Source organism: Pieris brassicae, chromosome 14 (assembly GCF_905147105.1).
Source record: "Pieris brassicae chromosome 14, ilPieBrab1.1, whole genome shotgun sequence".
Taxonomy (NCBI): domain Eukaryota; kingdom Metazoa; phylum Arthropoda; class Insecta; order Lepidoptera; family Pieridae; genus Pieris; species Pieris brassicae.
The window spans coordinates 3,151,397-3,170,709 of NC_059678.1; the positions used below are offsets into that span (position 1 = coordinate 3,151,397).

The 19,313-nt window shown below is 35.4% G+C and overlaps 1 protein-coding gene across 1 annotated transcript; it reads right to left on the reverse strand.

The window, feature by feature from the left end:
- Window positions 1-1,455: 1,455 nt before the first annotated feature.
- On the reverse strand, window positions 1,456-17,433 carry LOC123718004 (phenoloxidase-activating factor 2-like). The gene is made up of 9 exons (XM_045674342.1): window positions 17,378-17,433; window positions 11,059-11,155; window positions 9,596-9,695; window positions 9,340-9,436; window positions 8,302-8,426; window positions 5,627-5,823; window positions 4,571-4,755; window positions 2,549-2,713; window positions 1,456-1,746 (listed from the first exon to the last, which is right to left on the reverse strand). Exons 1-9 carry the CDS (start codon window positions 17,387-17,389, stop codon window positions 1,561-1,563), a joined length of 1,164 nt encoding a protein of 387 aa, XP_045530298.1. The 5' UTR covers window positions 17,390-17,433; the 3' UTR covers window positions 1,456-1,560.
- Window positions 17,434-19,313: the final 1,880 nt, after the last annotated feature.

Here is a 19,313-nt window from a genome sequence, read left to right on the forward strand (position 1 = left end):
TAATCTATTGGGGCTTTTACCTTAGCAATAATTAAATTACACAGAAGGCTCACTTCTGACACGTGTACTTTGTACGCACATACTTTATTTTATTAATCAATTAAACAATTAAAGCTAGTTGTTATCCAGCTTCACGCAAAGTGTTTCATTTAACATATCTGAACATATTCACACAACAACGCCAACAGACTTGATTGATTTATCAAAAAGTCTATAATTGAAAAGATTTTTATTCGTCATTTACCACAAAATCAATGTAATATATTATTTATATATATTATGTAATTTATGACAATTAACACGTTAAAACTTGACGTTTGTTTACTTGTATACAAATATAGTGAATGGACTAAAAATAACTGTCATATTTAAATCATTTGATTTTTTTAAAACCTTGACAAATAGACAATTTTTGTAATAAACAGTTGTACAGATACCGGCAAACTTCTTGAGCATTAAACAAGGGAGTGGGGGGAAGTTTGCGCATCGTACACAGCGCGGGACACAAACGTCAACTGATTTACCAATCACGCGATCGACGCGTCACTCTCTTAGTGACACCAAAACAAACGCTTCTGCGCAGGCAAGGACATTTGTTCACATCGTTCCAAGTTTCATTACATATAGTATATTCTATTCTTATAAAATAAACAAGAGTATAATTTGCCCTAAGACAGAAGTGGCTATGGGCTTGGCTTTCAGCAAGATTTTATACCATCAGCATATTACATTATATAATATAAACATAGTTTTTAAATGTTTAATATATAAGTTTACAATGTGCTCTTTGGTTTACACGAGTTTTAAATAAACCTAACTTCTATTAAAGTAATTCTAAACACAAACAGAGTTATTGTTTTAAAACAAAACAACACTAATAAATAGCTTAACGATTTTAGGACGCTGTTGGGACTTTTACAGTGCCCCGGGCATTGTTTGGCCAGGCTCATACTGATGAGGTCGGCACATTTATACAGATTGCGAGGCAGTAGGAACAATATCCTTAGTACAATAGATTGTTTGTTTGTTGTGTCAGCTCTAGGAGACAAGTGAACGTTTGACTGTTTGTTAATTTTATTTTTATTTGCTGTATTCCATTTAGGTACCTCAGATCGATTTTCCCAACTAAAACTAAAATTTCTATTTTTAATATATCATCTTTTTAGTTTAGTTTGTTTTTTTGTTTCCTGTTTAGTTTTGTCTTAATAACTGTGTATAACATGTATTGTTGCACTTCTTGCCTATCTTATGTAATTTGATACATTTTTTATTCTTTACTCACAGTGGTTGCCTGGAAGAAAACGCTCGAAAGCGATAAGGCCCCCAGTTGCCCTCCTTTTGATTTAATTATGTTCAATTTTTTTTGTATTGTAGTTTAACAAAGTGTTAATAAACAAAATAAAATAAATCTATGGTATCTATAAAGAACAATCTATTATTATTATGTATATTTATTTATGTCGACGTTCGATATGTGTAAAACTAACTGGGCTTAAACAATTTCAGCCACGATTTGACAATTCCAAAATTCACCATAGAGTATACAAATTGTGATATTTGTTACGGATTATTCTTGCCAATTATCTTATAGGTATACGAAGAAGTGTTGAAGTTTCGAGCTGTCATCTGAAAATCTATCCATGGCCGTAGGAAGGTCAGATCAATGTAGACGCCTGGTAAACCCTCTTTACCACAACCGATTCCCCACGATACAATACCATTTTGGACGTATCGATCATTTTGTTCCTGTAATTAAAATGTTTTTCATGTTTAATCTAGTATCAATAGTTTTATCTGTAATAATATTCTTAAAAAATATATTTTAAGAGGAAAACGGGCAAGAGGCTCAACTGAAGTTAAGTGATACCGCCCGTGGACACTATCAATCAATCAATACCAGACGGCGAGCGTGCTCTTCAGCTCTTCTTGATGGACCCTAAGTCGAATTCTCCATGATGGATGCGGTAGAAGATGTAGAGTGACCACACTCTTCTACGCAACGCCAAGGGATCAAGCCTCTCGGACCACCACCCATGAACACTGTCAATGTCAGAAGAAGAGCGCGCTCTTCAGCTCTTCTTGAAGGACTCTAAGTCGAATTCTCCATGATGGATGCGGTAGAAGATGCAGAGTGACCCCACACTTCTACGCAACGCCGTAGCAGAAGTTTCAAGTTCAGACACAGGTTAGTTCCGGTACTGATCTCCTACAACCCGAGAAATGTTGCAACATATCATTGATATGGAGAAATAGGGTCTAGGCCAAACTCTTTGCCACACTCGATCGAAGGCTTTCTCTATTTCCTTATAATTAGGGATTTAATAATCTTACAATGCAATCTGCTTTGAAAATTGTTTCTGTCGTCGAATTGATATCCTTATATACTCGCGAGTTTTAAATCCGTATATAAACAGAAAGTCACACACAGTCTGGTACACAGCGTACCTCAGCCAGCTTCAACAGCCGGGAATACTAGTTTAGGAATAAAACTTTCAGCTTTCCGACTGTTTAGATCGGTGATAACTAATGACTAGTGATAACTATTTACCGGTATAGGACAAACAAGAGGTGCTCCACCGTCCCCGACACAAGTGTCTTTGTCCGCTTTGCCTCCGGCGCACATGAAACTCGAATGAAGCTTATAACGATAGGTCAGGCGTGTCCTTCGTAGCAAATTTTCACAATGGCGTCGATCTACGACTGGTAACTCTATCTGTAAATAAAAACAAGAAAAGTGTGTTTTTTTAAATAATAATAATCGTTTATTTGCCAAGATAGTGGTAGATCGATCAACTACAAATATCCGTACGATCAACCATATATAAATAGGCATGCAAATGTCATATCAATTTTTACAATGTCTTATTAAGAATATAAAACAATGTCATAGTTAAATTATTCACAATCGGTGTCAAATCTATCGTCCAAATACTCATCTACGCTATGAAGGCACTTTGCCTGTAAAAATTTCATCACCTTCCCCAAGAAAGAATTACATGACAGTGATCTATAACTTCTAGGAAGATGATTAAACAGTTTTATAGCCATGGCGTAACAATTTGTTGTATACATCGTGGTGGAGCATGCAGCATCCCTCGGTATAAAGTTTCTTTGTATGTTTTGAACAAGTTTAGATATTTTTTACAGTCATAACTGCTTCAAGAATATATAAACTTGGTACTGTCAAAATACCGAGTTCGTAAAAAAATAATCTTTAGACCAGGTCAGTTGGATCCATAAAAGGACTATGGTATCCTTCAGTTCAGTTCATTCAGGTTCATTCAAGTTAAGTTCAGGACCCTTAGGTAATGATACCTGTGTCAGGGTTCTTAGCTCTCCTATATACATACCCTCAATTTCCCTTAATCATCACACAACATTACATTTGGCATCACTTAGTTAAACCTATTTAATAACTTTTATCGATTTTTTCCTTACGTCAATATTCTCAAAATAACTTTATTCATATAGGTACGAGTACACTTAAAACAGAAAATATGTTAAATTGATCCTAAATATACATTTACTACCAGTTCGCAAGTCAGGGCGTAGAGCGGGCAAGAAGAACGGGCAAGAAGAACTGGCAAGAGACTCTCCGCTACTCTTTTTAATCGCCAACAATTATGTCATACAATAAAATGAATGAATGTGAAAAAAATCCAAATAAATAATTACCGATTTATTACAATTACTTTCTGAGTGTAAAATTAAGGTTAGCACAGAGAGGCGTTCAACGACGATGTATCAGGCATAGAGAGTCAAGCTGAAGAAAGCAATTTTAAACATCCCAAATGTTCTAGCACTTGAGATTGACACTTTGGCTAGGTACTTTGTCATCAAAGTAATCGAACGAAACTATATGGGTTTCTATTTCATTTCATTGTTGTCGGCAGTGTTGGCCTAGTAGCCTCAGCGTGCGACTCTTATCCCTGAGGTCGTAGGTTCGATCCCTGGCTGTGCACCAATGGAATTTTATTTCTATGTGCGCATTTAACATTCGCTCGAACGGTGAAGAAAAACATCGTGAGGAAACCGGCTTGCCTTAGATCCAAAAAGTCGACGGTGTGCGTCAGGCACAGAAGGCTGATCTATTGGCTATTCAATTCACAAACGATCATGAAACAGATATTAAAATCTGAGGCCAAGACCTAAAAAGGTTGTAGCGCCATTGATTTATTTTTTATTTCATTTCATTTAAATTTCTTCTGTACAAACCTTACCTGTCCACATCGTATCCCTAACTTTCTTACTAACTACTAACTAACGTGAGACTTATCTTAAATTATCGTGATTTATGTGTCTTTTTACTTTTCATTTTAAATGTATCATCTTTTTAGTTTAGTTTGTTTTTTTTGTACCTGTTTAGTTTTGTCTTAATAACTGTGTATGACATGTATTTTTGCACTTCTTTACTTTACTTTACTTTACTCACAGTGGTTGTTGCCCAGTTGCCCTCCTTTTGATTGAATTATGTTCAATTTTTTTATATTGTAGTGTAACGAAGTGTAAATAAAATAAATTAACGCTGAAACGTTTTGACACACAAATCAGATGTTACTTTGTTATATACCTTTTTTAATATATTTTGATATTGCCCATTCTGGAACTTGTCCTTGCCCCAGCCGGTTGCCAAGCATCTCGTTCCTGCGGGGGTCGTTGCTGTCCCCGGAGGGGGCAAACAGACAACTCCAACGTGGACTGTCAGCATTAGGGGCGATGATAGGATGAGCATAGCTATATCGTATTGCATGTTCTCTGTAAATAAATATCTAGTTAGGTAGGGGCTTTAAAAAAACTGAGTTTAACAGACTGATTGGTTAACGTAATTCGATTTTTATAGTACAGGGGGCAAATGGGTGGCAGGCTCATCTGATGCTAAGTGATATCGGCGCCAATGCGACACTCTCAATGTGAGAAGGCTCGTGAGTGCCTTGTGTTTTGATTGTAATTGCGTAATTGATACGCTCTTTTCTTGAAGGACCCTAAGTCGAATTGGTTCGGAAATACTTCAGTGGGCAGCTGATTCCACATAGTGGAGGTGCGCGGCAAAAACTGCATTAAAAAACGCTCAGTTGTGAAACAACGAACGTTGAGGTGATACAGGTGGAATTTCGTATTCTGGCTGTATACAGTTGAAAGCGGTGACCCGGAGAGTAGTACCAACTTGCCTTAAAAACTTCTTTAAGAAATTTTAGGTCGTATCTCACAGATGGAGATCCCCCACCTGGAGTTGATTCCACAGTTTGCTAGTTCGCAAAATAAAATATCTTGTGATGTGGACCGTGAAACTTTCAGATGCTGCTAATAAGCGTGGGAGTAGCAAAACATGAGATTTTGACAGGAGTTGTAGAAACAGTGTTGGCCTAAGGGCTTCAACGTGCTACTCTCATCACTGAGCTCGTAGGTTCGTTCTCTAGCTGTGCACCAATATAATTTCTGTGTGCGCATTGAAGAATCGCTGTTAAAGGAAAACATTGGGAGCAAACCAGCTTGCTTTAGTCCCAAAAGTCGACGGCGAGAGTGGCACAGATCTGCTGCTGATCATGCTTATTATATTGAAAAGTGATGATGAGAGATTTCTGCCGTAACCGTAAGCTGAAAATGGTCAGCTAAAACGAAAACTCACTCCTATGCGGTGTATACAGCTCATGCACCACGATCTCCCCTACATCAATATCCTGATGGTCGAACAGCTCTTTGCTGCTCATTGAGTCCCATTCACCAGCTCTGACACTCATGACACCGCCTGTGATGTGCGCGGCGGTCAAAACCACTTCTGGGTGTATGATAGAACCGGCGCCCATGTAAACTCTTCGAAGTTTTCTGAAAAGGATAAGTTTGAAATGTTGTATCATATCACAATTATTTTCATTATATTATAGTAGAGATAAATAGTGACCCTAGGTTCGAATCCCGACTGCCCAGCTCAGATAACAGACTTTACTGACTCCTTCAATGAAGGAAACGTCGTGACGAAGCCGACATGCCTCGTTGCCGACTCGAAAAGCACACGCACCATGGAAAATAGTTGATCAAAAATCGTTTTCACTAATGTTGTTATTGACGTACTTTTAAAAGTTTATTGAATAGTAAAAGAGTTGAACTTTAATATAATGTAGTATTTGCATGATTTTTTGGAATTTGTTTAATTAATTTCGCTTCAATCTTATGAAATGAATTTCTTTCAAAAATTTGTAGGAATAGTTATAAGGTGTAATACATTTTTAGAAAGCCCATGTATGTAGATTTTAACACAATTAAAAACAGTAAGTGATGGGAAAAAGACAATTAAATTTCGTCAAATCTTTTGACAGTTGCCGATGTCTCCAGGTGCTTTAGCGTAGATACTCAAGAATAACATTTATTAAAATCAGCCGCGGATATGTATGTTATCCCGAAAATTATGACACAAGTCAGAAAACAGAAAACCTCTTTCCATTGTGGTTTCTAAAGTTGAAGTATTGATCTGATGTAATTACGGAAAACGTAATATGTATCAAGGCGCACAAATATCTAATACATTGCCATCCAGTTTAAAAGAAATAAAACCTTTTAACAACATACCAATAAAATAACAAATATATATATATATATATGTCTATAAAAATTGTAAAAAATCAATATAAATTAATGGAATAAATATGTATTTACAAAACATTTACCGTCACATTTTTGGGTTAAGCGTCACATTTTTCCGTTACGTGCCATCTTTTTCTTGTCCCTACCACGGTTCATTCGAAGAGATCCGAAGCCATTAATAACATAAATAAATAATAACGATAACAATGACAGTATTAATTCTATTACAATTAATGAAATTCTGTAATAATCTTAGTAGTAATAAGGTAAAATTGAATAATTGTATTATTTGTATTCTTGTCTATGTTACTAAAAGCCTTTTGTTATACTTATTAATTTAACTTTATTTAACCAATTTCTGTAACGTTGCATATATAAGATAATTTTTCGAAAAATAAGATCATACATTTTCACCCTTTTGTTAAACTTTATCTAATTTTATTTTATTTAACCAATTTCTGTAAAGATTATTTTTCGAAAAATAAGTTCATAAAGAAGTGTATATATATAATACATTTTATATTTCATAGCACGATGTACTTAACTAACGATGAACCGATTTAATTAGTTTGGGGTTAATTATTGATGGCAACAGGGCATTTTATCTTTATTTTGCACTAATTTAATTAATAACCCTTAATTTTTATATATTATACAATTAGTCGTCAAATACAGACGTTTGACTGTTACCTATATTCGCTGAATTTCAAAATGACGTCTATTTTCCAGCGTTCTAAGCGTGGATTACATCCACACATCGAAGGAGGAAAACACTTGAAGCTCTATCAACAGTTTTAAAAAAAAACTATCATATTTCCAAAAACAAGATGTATTTTATAAGATTAAAACAACAAATTAATCTAATTTCTCTAAATTGACGGGCAGAAGCGTCCAGGAAAAAGGATTAATTGGTTGGATTCAGAATATTTAGTAACTATAACGAACTCGGAAGCAGTAACACCTGACTTAACGCCATTTAATCCTTCTGGGAAACGTGGAAGACCCTGTGTCTCTTATGGGGATTCGTCAGAATCAGCTAAAAAAAACACAGCGCTTCTTGGTGAATGAAATGGCGTTGAACACAATGCTTTTGATACGGGATTACGTTCAATAGGAGAAGGGAGAAAAATAAAACTCGTGGAAGCTATAAGGCTTGCTGATAGTGATACAGTCTCTATATTTTAATCCGGAACGTAAGCCAGAGCATTATGCTACTGGATAACGAGGTAAAGTGTTTTCATTGATTTAAATTTAATGATATATTTTTAAGGAGTTTAATTAACGAACGAAACTGCTTCTTGTTCCCACCATTTTACAAAATACAAGAACAGATAAGTAGTTAAACAGAGTAGTAGAGAGAACTACTATCCACCATCTTCAGCAATAGAAACTACAAGTACACATGCAAAAGTACTGAATCTTCAAGATTTACACATTGCAGCCAGGATTCTGGTTACAAGATCAGTATATAAGAATGGACTGAGCCATAGTCTCTCTATACTGCCAGTGGCATATAGCCTATCAGATTAATCAACGAGCTAACGGGAGATATTGTCTGGCAAAATCCATTCCTTTCATCAATCGATTTTTGTCCGCCTCAATTGAATTTTGGAAAGAACCTTGGATGAAATAAAAAGCCAATTTATAAATAAAGAAGTGCATGTGAAGCGTGAACTGTTTCTGACAATAATAAAATTTCTCCAATATTTTTTGGTAACTTACCGTTGCTTCATCACAAAGACTGCGGCTATCCAGGGAAATTCAGCAAACTTGGCCTCGCTATCATTGTCGACCACAGTACTCATCTGTATTCCATTTGGATTATGCTTACCGCAACTCACGTCTGCCTAGAAAACATAAATACGGTATTATTATTAATTTCTACCCAATTAATACTCGATACAAAATATGTTAAATATAATAAAGCAGCAACATACAAAGATTGATGGAACGATGTATTCTGATAGGAAAGAGAAGAATAAATAAAATAAAGAATGCATTGAGAAGAAAAACTAATGTGGCAGATATTACAATAAGAATAAATAAACTTAAATAGAAATGGGCGGGGCAAGATAAACAGGAAAGTAGAACAAGAAAGAACTAAACCGATATTATAAACGCAGATGAGGAAGACAAATTAGAAGGTGGACAGACCAGATTGAGGAAACAGCAGGGGCACATAGCAGAGAGTAGGACAGTGCAAACAGTGGTTGGATTTCTAGGAGGCCTTGCAAAAAAGGGCACACAGATAAAAATAATGAGATGATAGGAATACAAATGTGTTTAAGTGTAAATGTATCTGAAACATAAGGTTATTATTAATATTAATGTACACAGCAACTCTTGTGAATCACTTATCAGAATCAATCAGTATTTTTAACACTGCTGCATGATGTACCCTACCCGATTTCAAAAAGGTAGAGAATATTAGCTAGAAGGAACACAGGTTTGAATTAATAGATTCTAATATCCATGGATCACGTCTTTTGGGTTAGTGGTATGCAAATTCCAGTACATTAGTATTTATTAATGAGTCACCAGTTGGTTTTAGACTTAACGAATGGGAGAGCATGGACGCCTTCCAAATTAAATGAGTAGATGATCAGCCTTAAGCCACTAGGCCAACACTGCGATAAACGTCAACGAAAAATCAATATCATGAAGAGAAGTACCCAGAACTTGTTAATCTGATTCCTGACTGCTATTATTTGGGTTATAGAGATGAGAGAGGTTTACGTGTATTTTTTATAGTTAAAATACCTCATGATTGGCGTCGGTGATAACGGGGTTGTTTTCATCATCCTCTTTGATTGCAGAACAGCATATATCCATATAATGCTTACATTCTTTATGTACTCTGAAACAATCAGATTGCAATTAAACCAATATCCAAAACCAGCTAACATTTGTCCCAAAATCGCTCCATCCATAACTTTGTAGTAAGCCTTTTTACACAGCTTTTCTTTAATACATTCCTTAAATTTATAAAATTATCTCTGGGATTTTATTAACTTACTCAATAGGGACAACTTTGCTTGAAGAGGTATCACCACATAAATTAATCGGCATACATCTTCCTTCTCCGCCGCTTTTTAGTATACATGTTTCGTTGGTGTCTGAAACAGATAATATTATGAAAGAAAACTTCTTTAACCGGATTAAAGCTATAGGTAATAGAATGTATATGTATTCTTTTTCTCTTCGCTCATGCAATGAAACTTAACGTGAATAAATGTCATACAGCAACTTTCTCGAGTTAGAGTTGGATATTGGTTATTGTTAATGGCATGCTACAGTATTCTACTTCTCTCGCTTCATCAACTTTCATGACATACTCCATGAATACTCATCGGTGGTACTTTGAACTTGTCCCTTCTCTACTACCTTATTTAGTCCAGTTACGACAAGGTCAACCCCAAAGCCTGCTTTCAGCATCTACGGTTGCCTTGTATATCCTTGTTCACCGCTTCTCATCTGTTCTTCATGGCCAAACCACCTAAGCATACCTTTTCGTAACCTTGTCTATACGTCCACACAACTCACGTTGCTATAATATTCATAAAAACCAGTGGCTCTACAACATTTTTAGGTCTGGGCCTCAGATTTCTGTATATGTTTCGTGAGCATTTGTGAATCTAATAGGCAGATAGGTACTCCTGTGCCTCACGTTGTCGAATTTTGAGACGAAGAGAAGGTTTCCTCACAATATTTTCCTTCATCGACATAGAAAGTTAACTGGTGCACAGCGGGGGATCGAAACTACGACGTGATTAAATGACGGGGATTAGTTAACGTTGTCGTAAAGAATCAGTGATATGTTCTGAGTAGAACACATTTGGACCCTTCGACGGTTGCGTACAGAAGAGTTTGGTCCTTCCAAACGTTTTTTTAATGGAATCTCGCTGTTGGCCTTAAGGGCCTTTACAGCTCAGCTCAGGCTGGTTTGGCGAGCATAGCTCGGCCAGAATGCCGTTTTATCCCGCGGCTAGCGCAAGGTCGTCTCCTGTGAGACTCGAACCTCGGCTTGGGCCGTCGCGGGGTGGTCAATCGCCTGATAAGCAGGACTGAAGGAAACTCACTGGAGTGAGGCCTTCTCCGGTGAAGGCAGTTTTTTACCCTAATCTGTGTTTGGCTATTTTTATTATTATTGGCCGCGCGGGCAGCTTTTAATTTATTGTTAGAGGACCAAATATTTGCCGCGCCATGTTTTTATAGAGCCACGAGCGAGAGAGCACTAATGTTCTCGCTCACACGTATTGACAATGCCTACGCATATTATCACTATAACTAAGTGTAGGATAATTTTTTGTATAAATGTAGTTTTGGAAAATAAATCATTCCATCTTCACCTCTTCTCTACAAACAATTAGGGTGTTTTATTCTATCATAACCAACCAACTTACCCTACAAGGTCAACACTGCGCACTAATCAGTGTAGATAAAATTTACTAAAAGAAAAGTTTTTGACAATTGACAAACCTGGTAATGGCGGCGGCGTCCCAAATAAGTCCTTAAGAATTTCCTGAATGTCATCTTGAGCGGCCACCGACAGGACTCCAAGTAACAAAAACCTTATCTGCAAAAGCAAATTATATACTTGACTTATTTGTTATTTAGATCTAGCGCACCCGACAGACATTTTCCTGTCTTAACTATGAATATTGATTTCGAATTGGTATAATTAACTAAAAATGCTTTATGATATACAACAATCTTTGTTTGTTTTTCTGGCTCGTATATAAATAGTTGGTATTCCGACAAATACATGTGAAAAACATGGATTTTCAAGATTGATCCCACAAACAATTAGCGACTGTAATTATTTTATATGTATTTTATCAATATAATAACTCTGATCGAAGCATTGGTTTTAAACTATATTCATTTTCGTACATCCTCTTTGACGATATTTGCAGCACGCTTTCTTTCAATGTTATGTCAAACGGTTACATGCATAAAGTTTGAATTGTAAAAGTGCTATGCACTGAAAAAGAGTTGCTATTGTAACAAAAGTCATGATTACTTAATATGGTTAAGTATTCTTAATTTTTACAGTTTACCGCGCGATTTTCTGAATTTTTTCTTTCATAAGAACCTTCTCCTAACAATAAAAAAACACAACAAAAAAAGGATTCGCGAGATCGGTCCAGATGCCATGATGCCATGACCAAGTGAAATAGGGATTCATTTTTATATAAGTATATAGATTTCTAAAACAACGTGTATGCATAACATTATGTAACAAGAAAATATGACATTACAAATTTTACGCACATACAACATCAATTCTATTAGAATACAAGCAATAATAACAATAATCATCAAACATATTTTTTTAATGTTAACTGGCAGGAGGCTCAACTGATGTTTATTGATACCGCCCATACCGCACACTCACATTGCCAGAAGGCTAATTTAGCCTTTCTAGATGACCGCAAAACTGAACGCTATTCGATATGTCAACGCCCAGTATTCCGATGCTAGAGGCTTTAAGAAGTGTGCCTTCAAAGAGGGGAGTAGCGACAAAGGGAGTTTTTTTAGCGGAAACCGCGCAGACTTGTGTCTCCTTGGGGTTAAATTGGACTAAATTTTGTCTATCCCAGTCCGAGACTCCACGTAGAAGAGTTTCGACTTCAGACACAATTTTGTTCTGGCATTCATCGATAACAGCCCGAGAAATACCTGCCCGGCCCGTGTAAAAAATATCCCCAGTGTTGTCCGCATAGCAATGAATGTTGCTAAGTTGCAACATATCATTGATATGCAGAAGAAACAGGGTCGGGGATGACGACCTTAATGCTCCGATCAGCGCGAAAGCTGGAAATAGATATAGTTTAATGTAATCTTGTTTGTTAAGAGGTCCTGCTATATAATGGAATTTGAACTTTCATTCAAAAAATCCTATTATTTACACGTGAGTTCTAGTTAGGTTTTATTGCGTGAAAATAAAACGATATAGTACCTAAGAATGTTGCCACGATTACATGTTTTTTTTTTAATTCTGCAAAGTCAAAAAAAAACGTATAGTAATCATAAACAAATATATAGTTTAACTTTCTATATAGTTTTCTTTTTTAGAACAATTACTAATCATTTTCAACATATGATTATGTATTTTCACCCAAGTATAGTACCAGGTAGTCCAGTCCATCCAAACCATCATCTGAACTTAAGAGATCATAGGTTTTTCATTGGGCGAAATGGAGTTGATGTCAAAGCGTCCGTATTGTGTATTAAATCTTGATCGTATAAGCTCCGAGACAAGTTTTTGGCATTGTAGTCAACATTTATGAACCCAATACTTATTATTTTTTATATATATTTTGATAGATCAATAAGCATTCATAAGTTTTTATAAAATTGTTTCTGGAATCGGCGTTTGTACCTCTATTGAGGTTTCTAATAATTCCAAGTCAAGTAATTTTTGTTTTGCTTTCCTATTTTGTCTTTCGCTTTGTTTCGCTTCTTGATATTGTTGGTAGTAGTAATATTATAAGAAGGTGAAAAATATGCTTCCTTTGGTTTTGAAAATTCAATTATTTGGTCTGCAGACTGAAATTATTTGCACCAATAATTCAGAATGTTCATAAAAACTTTCCGTAGAACAGTCAGGTTCAACTTCTAAAGTCATAGTTTGATTGAGTAGAACTGGGTGAAAGGTTAAGGGATTCAATAGGTCTTCTTTGTTTTCTTCTTATTGTAACATTGTCTTCCATCATCATAAAGAACATATATTAAAAAGTCTGACAACAGCTAGCACCGACTAGATTCAAACAGGGTCATTTGTAGATTTCCTATGAATGTGTGGAGGACTATTAGCCAACAGGACCAATACACGAGTATCGAAATGAAGCAATCTATTAGGTCCTTACATATGAAATTGGCGTTTTGTATGGGAGGAACAAAAAGTCGAATATTTTTAAATATAATATATTTAATTAAACAAAGTATGAACCATTCTTTTCTATGCACTTTTGCCATCTCATAGGTAGTTCATTGATCACTTTACTGATTTAGCGATTAGCGATTTGGAATGCCCCATCAGAGTTAAATTTTTTCCCTTGCAAGAAGTTGCCCAAATTTCGAAAAAATGGTAATCTGTTGGAGCAAGTTCCGGGGAGTACGGAGGATGTCTTAGACATTCCAATTGAAGCTCTTCTAATTTGGTAGCCGTCTGTTGTGCAGTGTGTGGTCTAGCGTTGTCGAGAAGTAGCAGTGGCGTGGAGCGATTGACCAGCCTAGGTTGTTTAGCCGCTAGCTTTTCCATCATGGTTGGCAATTGCTAACAATAGACATCAGCCGTAATAGTCTAGCCAGATTTGAGAAAACTTCAATGAAGAATACCGGCACTAGTCCACCAAACGGTTACAAGTAACTTCTTTGGGGTTAATTTTCGCTTGGGGCAGGATTTGGCTGGCTGGCCAGGATCCAACCATTGCGCTGAGCGCTTCCGATTATCGTAAAGAATCCATTTTTCATCACAGGTAATGATTCGGTTTAAAATACTTTCATTATTGTGCCGGCTCAGTAATGTAACGTAGCAGTCGACGCGCGTTTGCCGGTTTGCTTCAGTCAATTCGTGAGGTACCCACCTTTCAAGCTTTTTAATCTTCCCAATTTGCTTCAAGTGAATTAAAACAGTTTTATCACTAACACCGCAGCCTGCAGCTAACTCGCACGTGGTTTGCGATGGATCCGCTTCCACAATAGGCTTCAATACTTCATTATCAACTTGGGTCTCAGGCCGTCCACGGGGCCTTGTTCTGCAGGTCGACATTTTCAGAACGAAAACGTGGGAACCAAAAACGAACTGTGTTTTCTTTTGCAACATGACCGCCATACACATCATTCACCCTTCGAGTCGTTTCCGCAGCACTAGTGCCACGGCGGAACTCGTACTCGTAAATAATGCGATACTTTAAGTTTTCCATTTTGTAAAATGAGTGACGCAAACAAAAACAACAGAAAAAAAAAACAAATAAATGTCGGTCATCGAAGCACAAATACATGAGTAAATAGTTGTACAAATTTGAATTTGGAATTCCTTACCAAAGAGGAGAACATCGTGATTAAAGTGGCCACTACGAAATACGCCAATTTCATATGTAAGGACCTAATATTTCTATTAAGTTAGTTACACCAACTTGCTCTAAAAATACGTTTATGTTTAAACTGAACTGAGTCACATCAGAGAACAAAGGATTCGCTTAAATTATATGTTTCTTCATTTTTATCGTAGTTCATTAGCCTATAACACATTACTGGTAAGTTTCTAGATTGATTGGGAATTGTATTTTTAAGCGAAAATATGGTTTCATAAACTGTTACAGTGGTACAAATAAAAACTTACTTATTCGAACCTTATACTTAGAATAATAATTTCTTACTTATAAACTCCTTACAACGTTGGTATAAATATTCCCACGTTATGTCATAGGCACGGGACGGCAACGTCGCATTTCATTGTTAAAACATAAACAAAGAATTAAAAGTATGGCCAAGATACACAGCTAAGTAAAGATAAATTTAAAATTATAGTGATAATTCTAGTGAAGACTTTAGTAGTCATTTTAAAATAAATACAATAATGTTATAAAAATGTTTCAAAAATAAATAGAGCAATGTATTAAAAATATTTGATTTTTTAAAATAATTCAATTGTTAATAAACAATCAAACTTAACTTTTTTTTAAATAGATATGGCCAAGCATAAAGCATTATCAGAGATAGGTTCCTCTTTCAATTCAATGGCTATATTGTGTAAGACTGCCAATGATACTATATACATCTTGGCTCTATTGATGTTTTGAATCCCTTGATCAGTTGTTTTATTGCTACCATTGTCACTGTTTCATAATAACAGACTTGTAGAATATAGGACACTACAAAGATAACGTTTACAAAATTCACTAATTAACTTTTTATTTAATAGGTATTTTATAAACAATGAAATACATAGAGGTAATGTTTACAGGCTAACACCACCTTTCTTGTATCGTACAGGTCATTAATTAAACCGCTGTTGTTAACGATGGTTCAGCCAGCACTTTTCTTACCATTATATAAATAGCAATACACAATCATATTCAGCATTATTTTTTATGAAATTTGTGCCGCAATAGTCCAGCAATACACAAAACATAATGTATTTTCTTATGGAGTATGTAATTAATTAGCCATGACAACTAATTTTATAGTATTCATGCTGTTGGTTCAGTATTCAAATAACAGGATATTTAACGTGATGTTAAGTGATACCGCCGCCCATGGACACTCATTGCCATTGCCAGAAGGCTCCCAAGTGCGTAATCCTACTAATATTATAAATGCGAAAGTTTGTATGGATATTTCTAACTATCAAGTATAAATGACTGAATGGATTTTAATTAAACTTTACAATAAAATAGCTTATACATCAGAACAACACATAGGCTACAATTTATTAAGATATTGTGTGAATTGTCGAAAATATCAAGTAAGGAGAAAAAAATCTACCATCAGCGAGCTATTCTGGTGTTGCTAAAACTGCTAGAGTTACACATTAATGATGGAAATGTTTATCTTAAATAGTGTTTATATTCAGTAGTTTTTTTTTCAACGCTTTACTCATCATAATACAGCATCAGCATCATAATACTCATAATCATACATCATACAGACTAACAGCAAAAAAAAAATTCCCAGAAAATTCCTTAGCGAAAGCAAGTGTGGAGTACCGCTATCCAAATGCCACCGCAACTCAATCCTATTTGTCACAAACAATACAATAACAATTACCAGCGCCCTCTCCACCTCTCCCACCACGGCCTGTCCCCGCGGGAGAGCCAGACCACAACCCTCCACTCCACTCTCTATTTATCTGCACGTACAACGCAATATCACTTCTTTTAAATGAGAGACTTAATGAGTTTAAAGAAGCTATTTCAAAAATAAAGTATATCATCGGGCTGTCTGAGATTCGAAGAATAGGATATAATATATTGGAAGACCAATTGCATAGTTTTTTGTCACTACGGCCAAACTAAAGGATTATATGGCGTTGGTTTTCTAATAAGTAAAAATCTAAAACCATATTTTGATAGTTTTATAGCAATTTCAGAACGAGTATGTGTCCTAAATTTAGTCTTTGTATGACGAATATATTTCAATTATTCAAGCATATTCTCCTACTAGCGATGCCAATGATACAGAGATGTCGTTGTTTCACGACAACTCCAACACGCTACTGATCAAAGCAACAAAATCGTTATTCTTATCGGTCAACAGCGGTAAAAAAAATTAAGAACGCATTATAGGTCAATATAATTATGGTACAAGGAATAAAAGAGGAGAAAGTATTGTTCACTTTGCCCAACAAAATAACTTCACCTTTATTAATAGTAAGATACTAAAAAAATATGGACATGGCTTTCAACCAAAAAGACTAAGACCCAGATAGACTACATACTGCCAAATAGAAAAAATAAATTTACTAATATTGATGTGATATGTAATCTTAATTTTAAAAAAAAGTGCTCAAAACAGAGAGAGATGGAGCCAATTGGAAGAGGTCTATAGTCGATAAGAGGTCCTTGAAAAAAATAGAAAATATATATATATTTTATGTGTGTGTTTATTTTGTAAATTTTCAAGGAATAAATGAGGCTTAATTATTATTATTATAATACAGACTAAGTCGCGAGTACGAGCTAGTTAAAAATAATGCGACATTACGATGTTTACAACATTCTCAACACTAGATTTTTTTATGTTAAATAATGTAATCATTAAAAATAAATAACTAAAGCTAAATACATACGATTAAATCCATTTTTGATTCCACAATAAAATCACACAACTATATTGGTAAACGACACGAAATGGAATGATAAATTCTGCTCAGTGCTCACTAAATGTTATCTTTACATTATTTACCCTGGTTCCCTGACTGATTCATCATATTGCATCAAAATTGTAAAACTATTTTGAAAGTCGTTCCTTCATCTTCGATTTTGTTCCCTTTGGAGTAGACACTCATGGGCCGTGGAGTTCATGTCCACATGCACTGATTATAGGTTTTAGTTGGTGCCTAGATAGTACTTGTGTCCCCAGAGCGGGCAGTTTCTTTGCTCAACGAATAAGTATCGCAATACAAAGAGGAAATGCTGCCAGCTTTAGGTACACTGCCACAGGGACCAAACTTTTTAAGCGTGTTTTAATTTTATTATTATTGTTATAGGATAAGTAAATACTGTATATTTGTGTGGTTGAAATAAATAAATTCATAATACAGTGTAAACTCCATGTAACGTCCCTAGATTTAACGACGAACTCCCTAAAGCGTCGAAATCAATTGGCTTTGGTTGGTTTAGCTTGTCTTCCATACATTACACTCTACATAGCATTACACCCACTCTCAATAACGACAACGATTGAGTAATAAAGTACTTATTAAGCTGCTAAAATTAGTAAAAACTGCGCAGCTGTGTACGTTCTTTAATCTCAATTGTCGGCATCATGCACACGTCTTGACTGTTGTTGACGTATGTATAATCTTCTTCGTTTTCTTCGCCTTGTCTTGTCTTGTCTTGTCTTGTCTGGTCTTGTCTTGTCTTGTCTTGTACTGTCCTGTCTTGTCTTGTCCTGTCTTGTCTTGTACTGTCCTGTCTTGTCTTGTCCTGTCTTGTCTTGTCCTGTCCTGCCTTGTCTTGTCCTGTCTTGTCTTGTCTTGTCTTGTCCTGTCTTGTAAGCAATGAATATCAATAAAGTATATTAATAATAATGTTCCTACGTGACACGTGACCTACGTGACACACGCCGTCGACCCCTAACAAAGGCAAGCCGGTTTCCTATTGATGTTTTTTTTCGCTGTTCGAGCGAATGTTAAATGCACAAATAGAAAGCTCATTGGTGCCTCACCCCAGGTGCGCTGGGGATCGAACCTACGATCTACTGACAGTCGCACGCTGAAGCCACTAGAACAACACATATTCATTTTTTATTTTATTTATATAAAATCCTGTGTTCTATTAAAAAAATAGAACACAAGAACAAAGTTTCTTCGCTTTAATAACGACTGTAAGTAGTGTTACGACACGTCCTTATGTTAAAAATCCTTTTTAGTGAATTAGGTTAGGCTGAAATTACTTATTAGTCTTAAGGTAGGCTAGATCGTAATGTTCCATGATGTTAGTTAAGAGACTAGACTTAGTTAAGACACATGTAAATATATATATATATATATACACATAACATCAAATGAAATTTCGCTCTGTTACGTTATTGAATGCTAATAATTTTATATCCAGATCTCAACGACATTTTTGTGTCCATAAAAAAACGTACTTGTAGTATATCAATATAATATGGGTTTATTTGGTTTATTTAAATAATGATTAATATTTATTTTACCTTATTATAAACAAAAATAAATTCGTAACCCATTTATAGATATCGGCTGGTTTTCCCCCATATGATGCATCGTGAAACACAACGCAATTTAGATTAGTTTTAAGTAATTTATACATTTAAGTTTCGTAGTTTTCGTTTTTTTATCATTCATCTTCTTCATATCATCTTTCAACTTTAATCACTTTGTCAAAAACAAAATATTTAGAAACGATTCAAAACTTTACAGATTCACAATCTTAACTATCACAACATGCTATGCTAAAAGCACTCTTCTTGTGCAACCGTTGTTTTGCTATAATTGTTATGTACAAGTTTCTGTGTACGACCAACCAGGCTCCAGAAGA

Coding starts and splice junctions, on each gene's coding strand:
- LOC123718004 (XM_045674342.1), bottom strand. Junction 2,714..4,570: donor ATCAAAATATATTAAAAAAG/GTATATAACAAA, acceptor TTTTATTTACAG/ATAGAGTTACCAGTCGTAGA. Junction 1,747..2,548: donor CTCTTGTTTGTCCTATACCG/GTAAATAGTTAT, acceptor TTTTAATTACAG/GAACAAAATGATCGATACGT.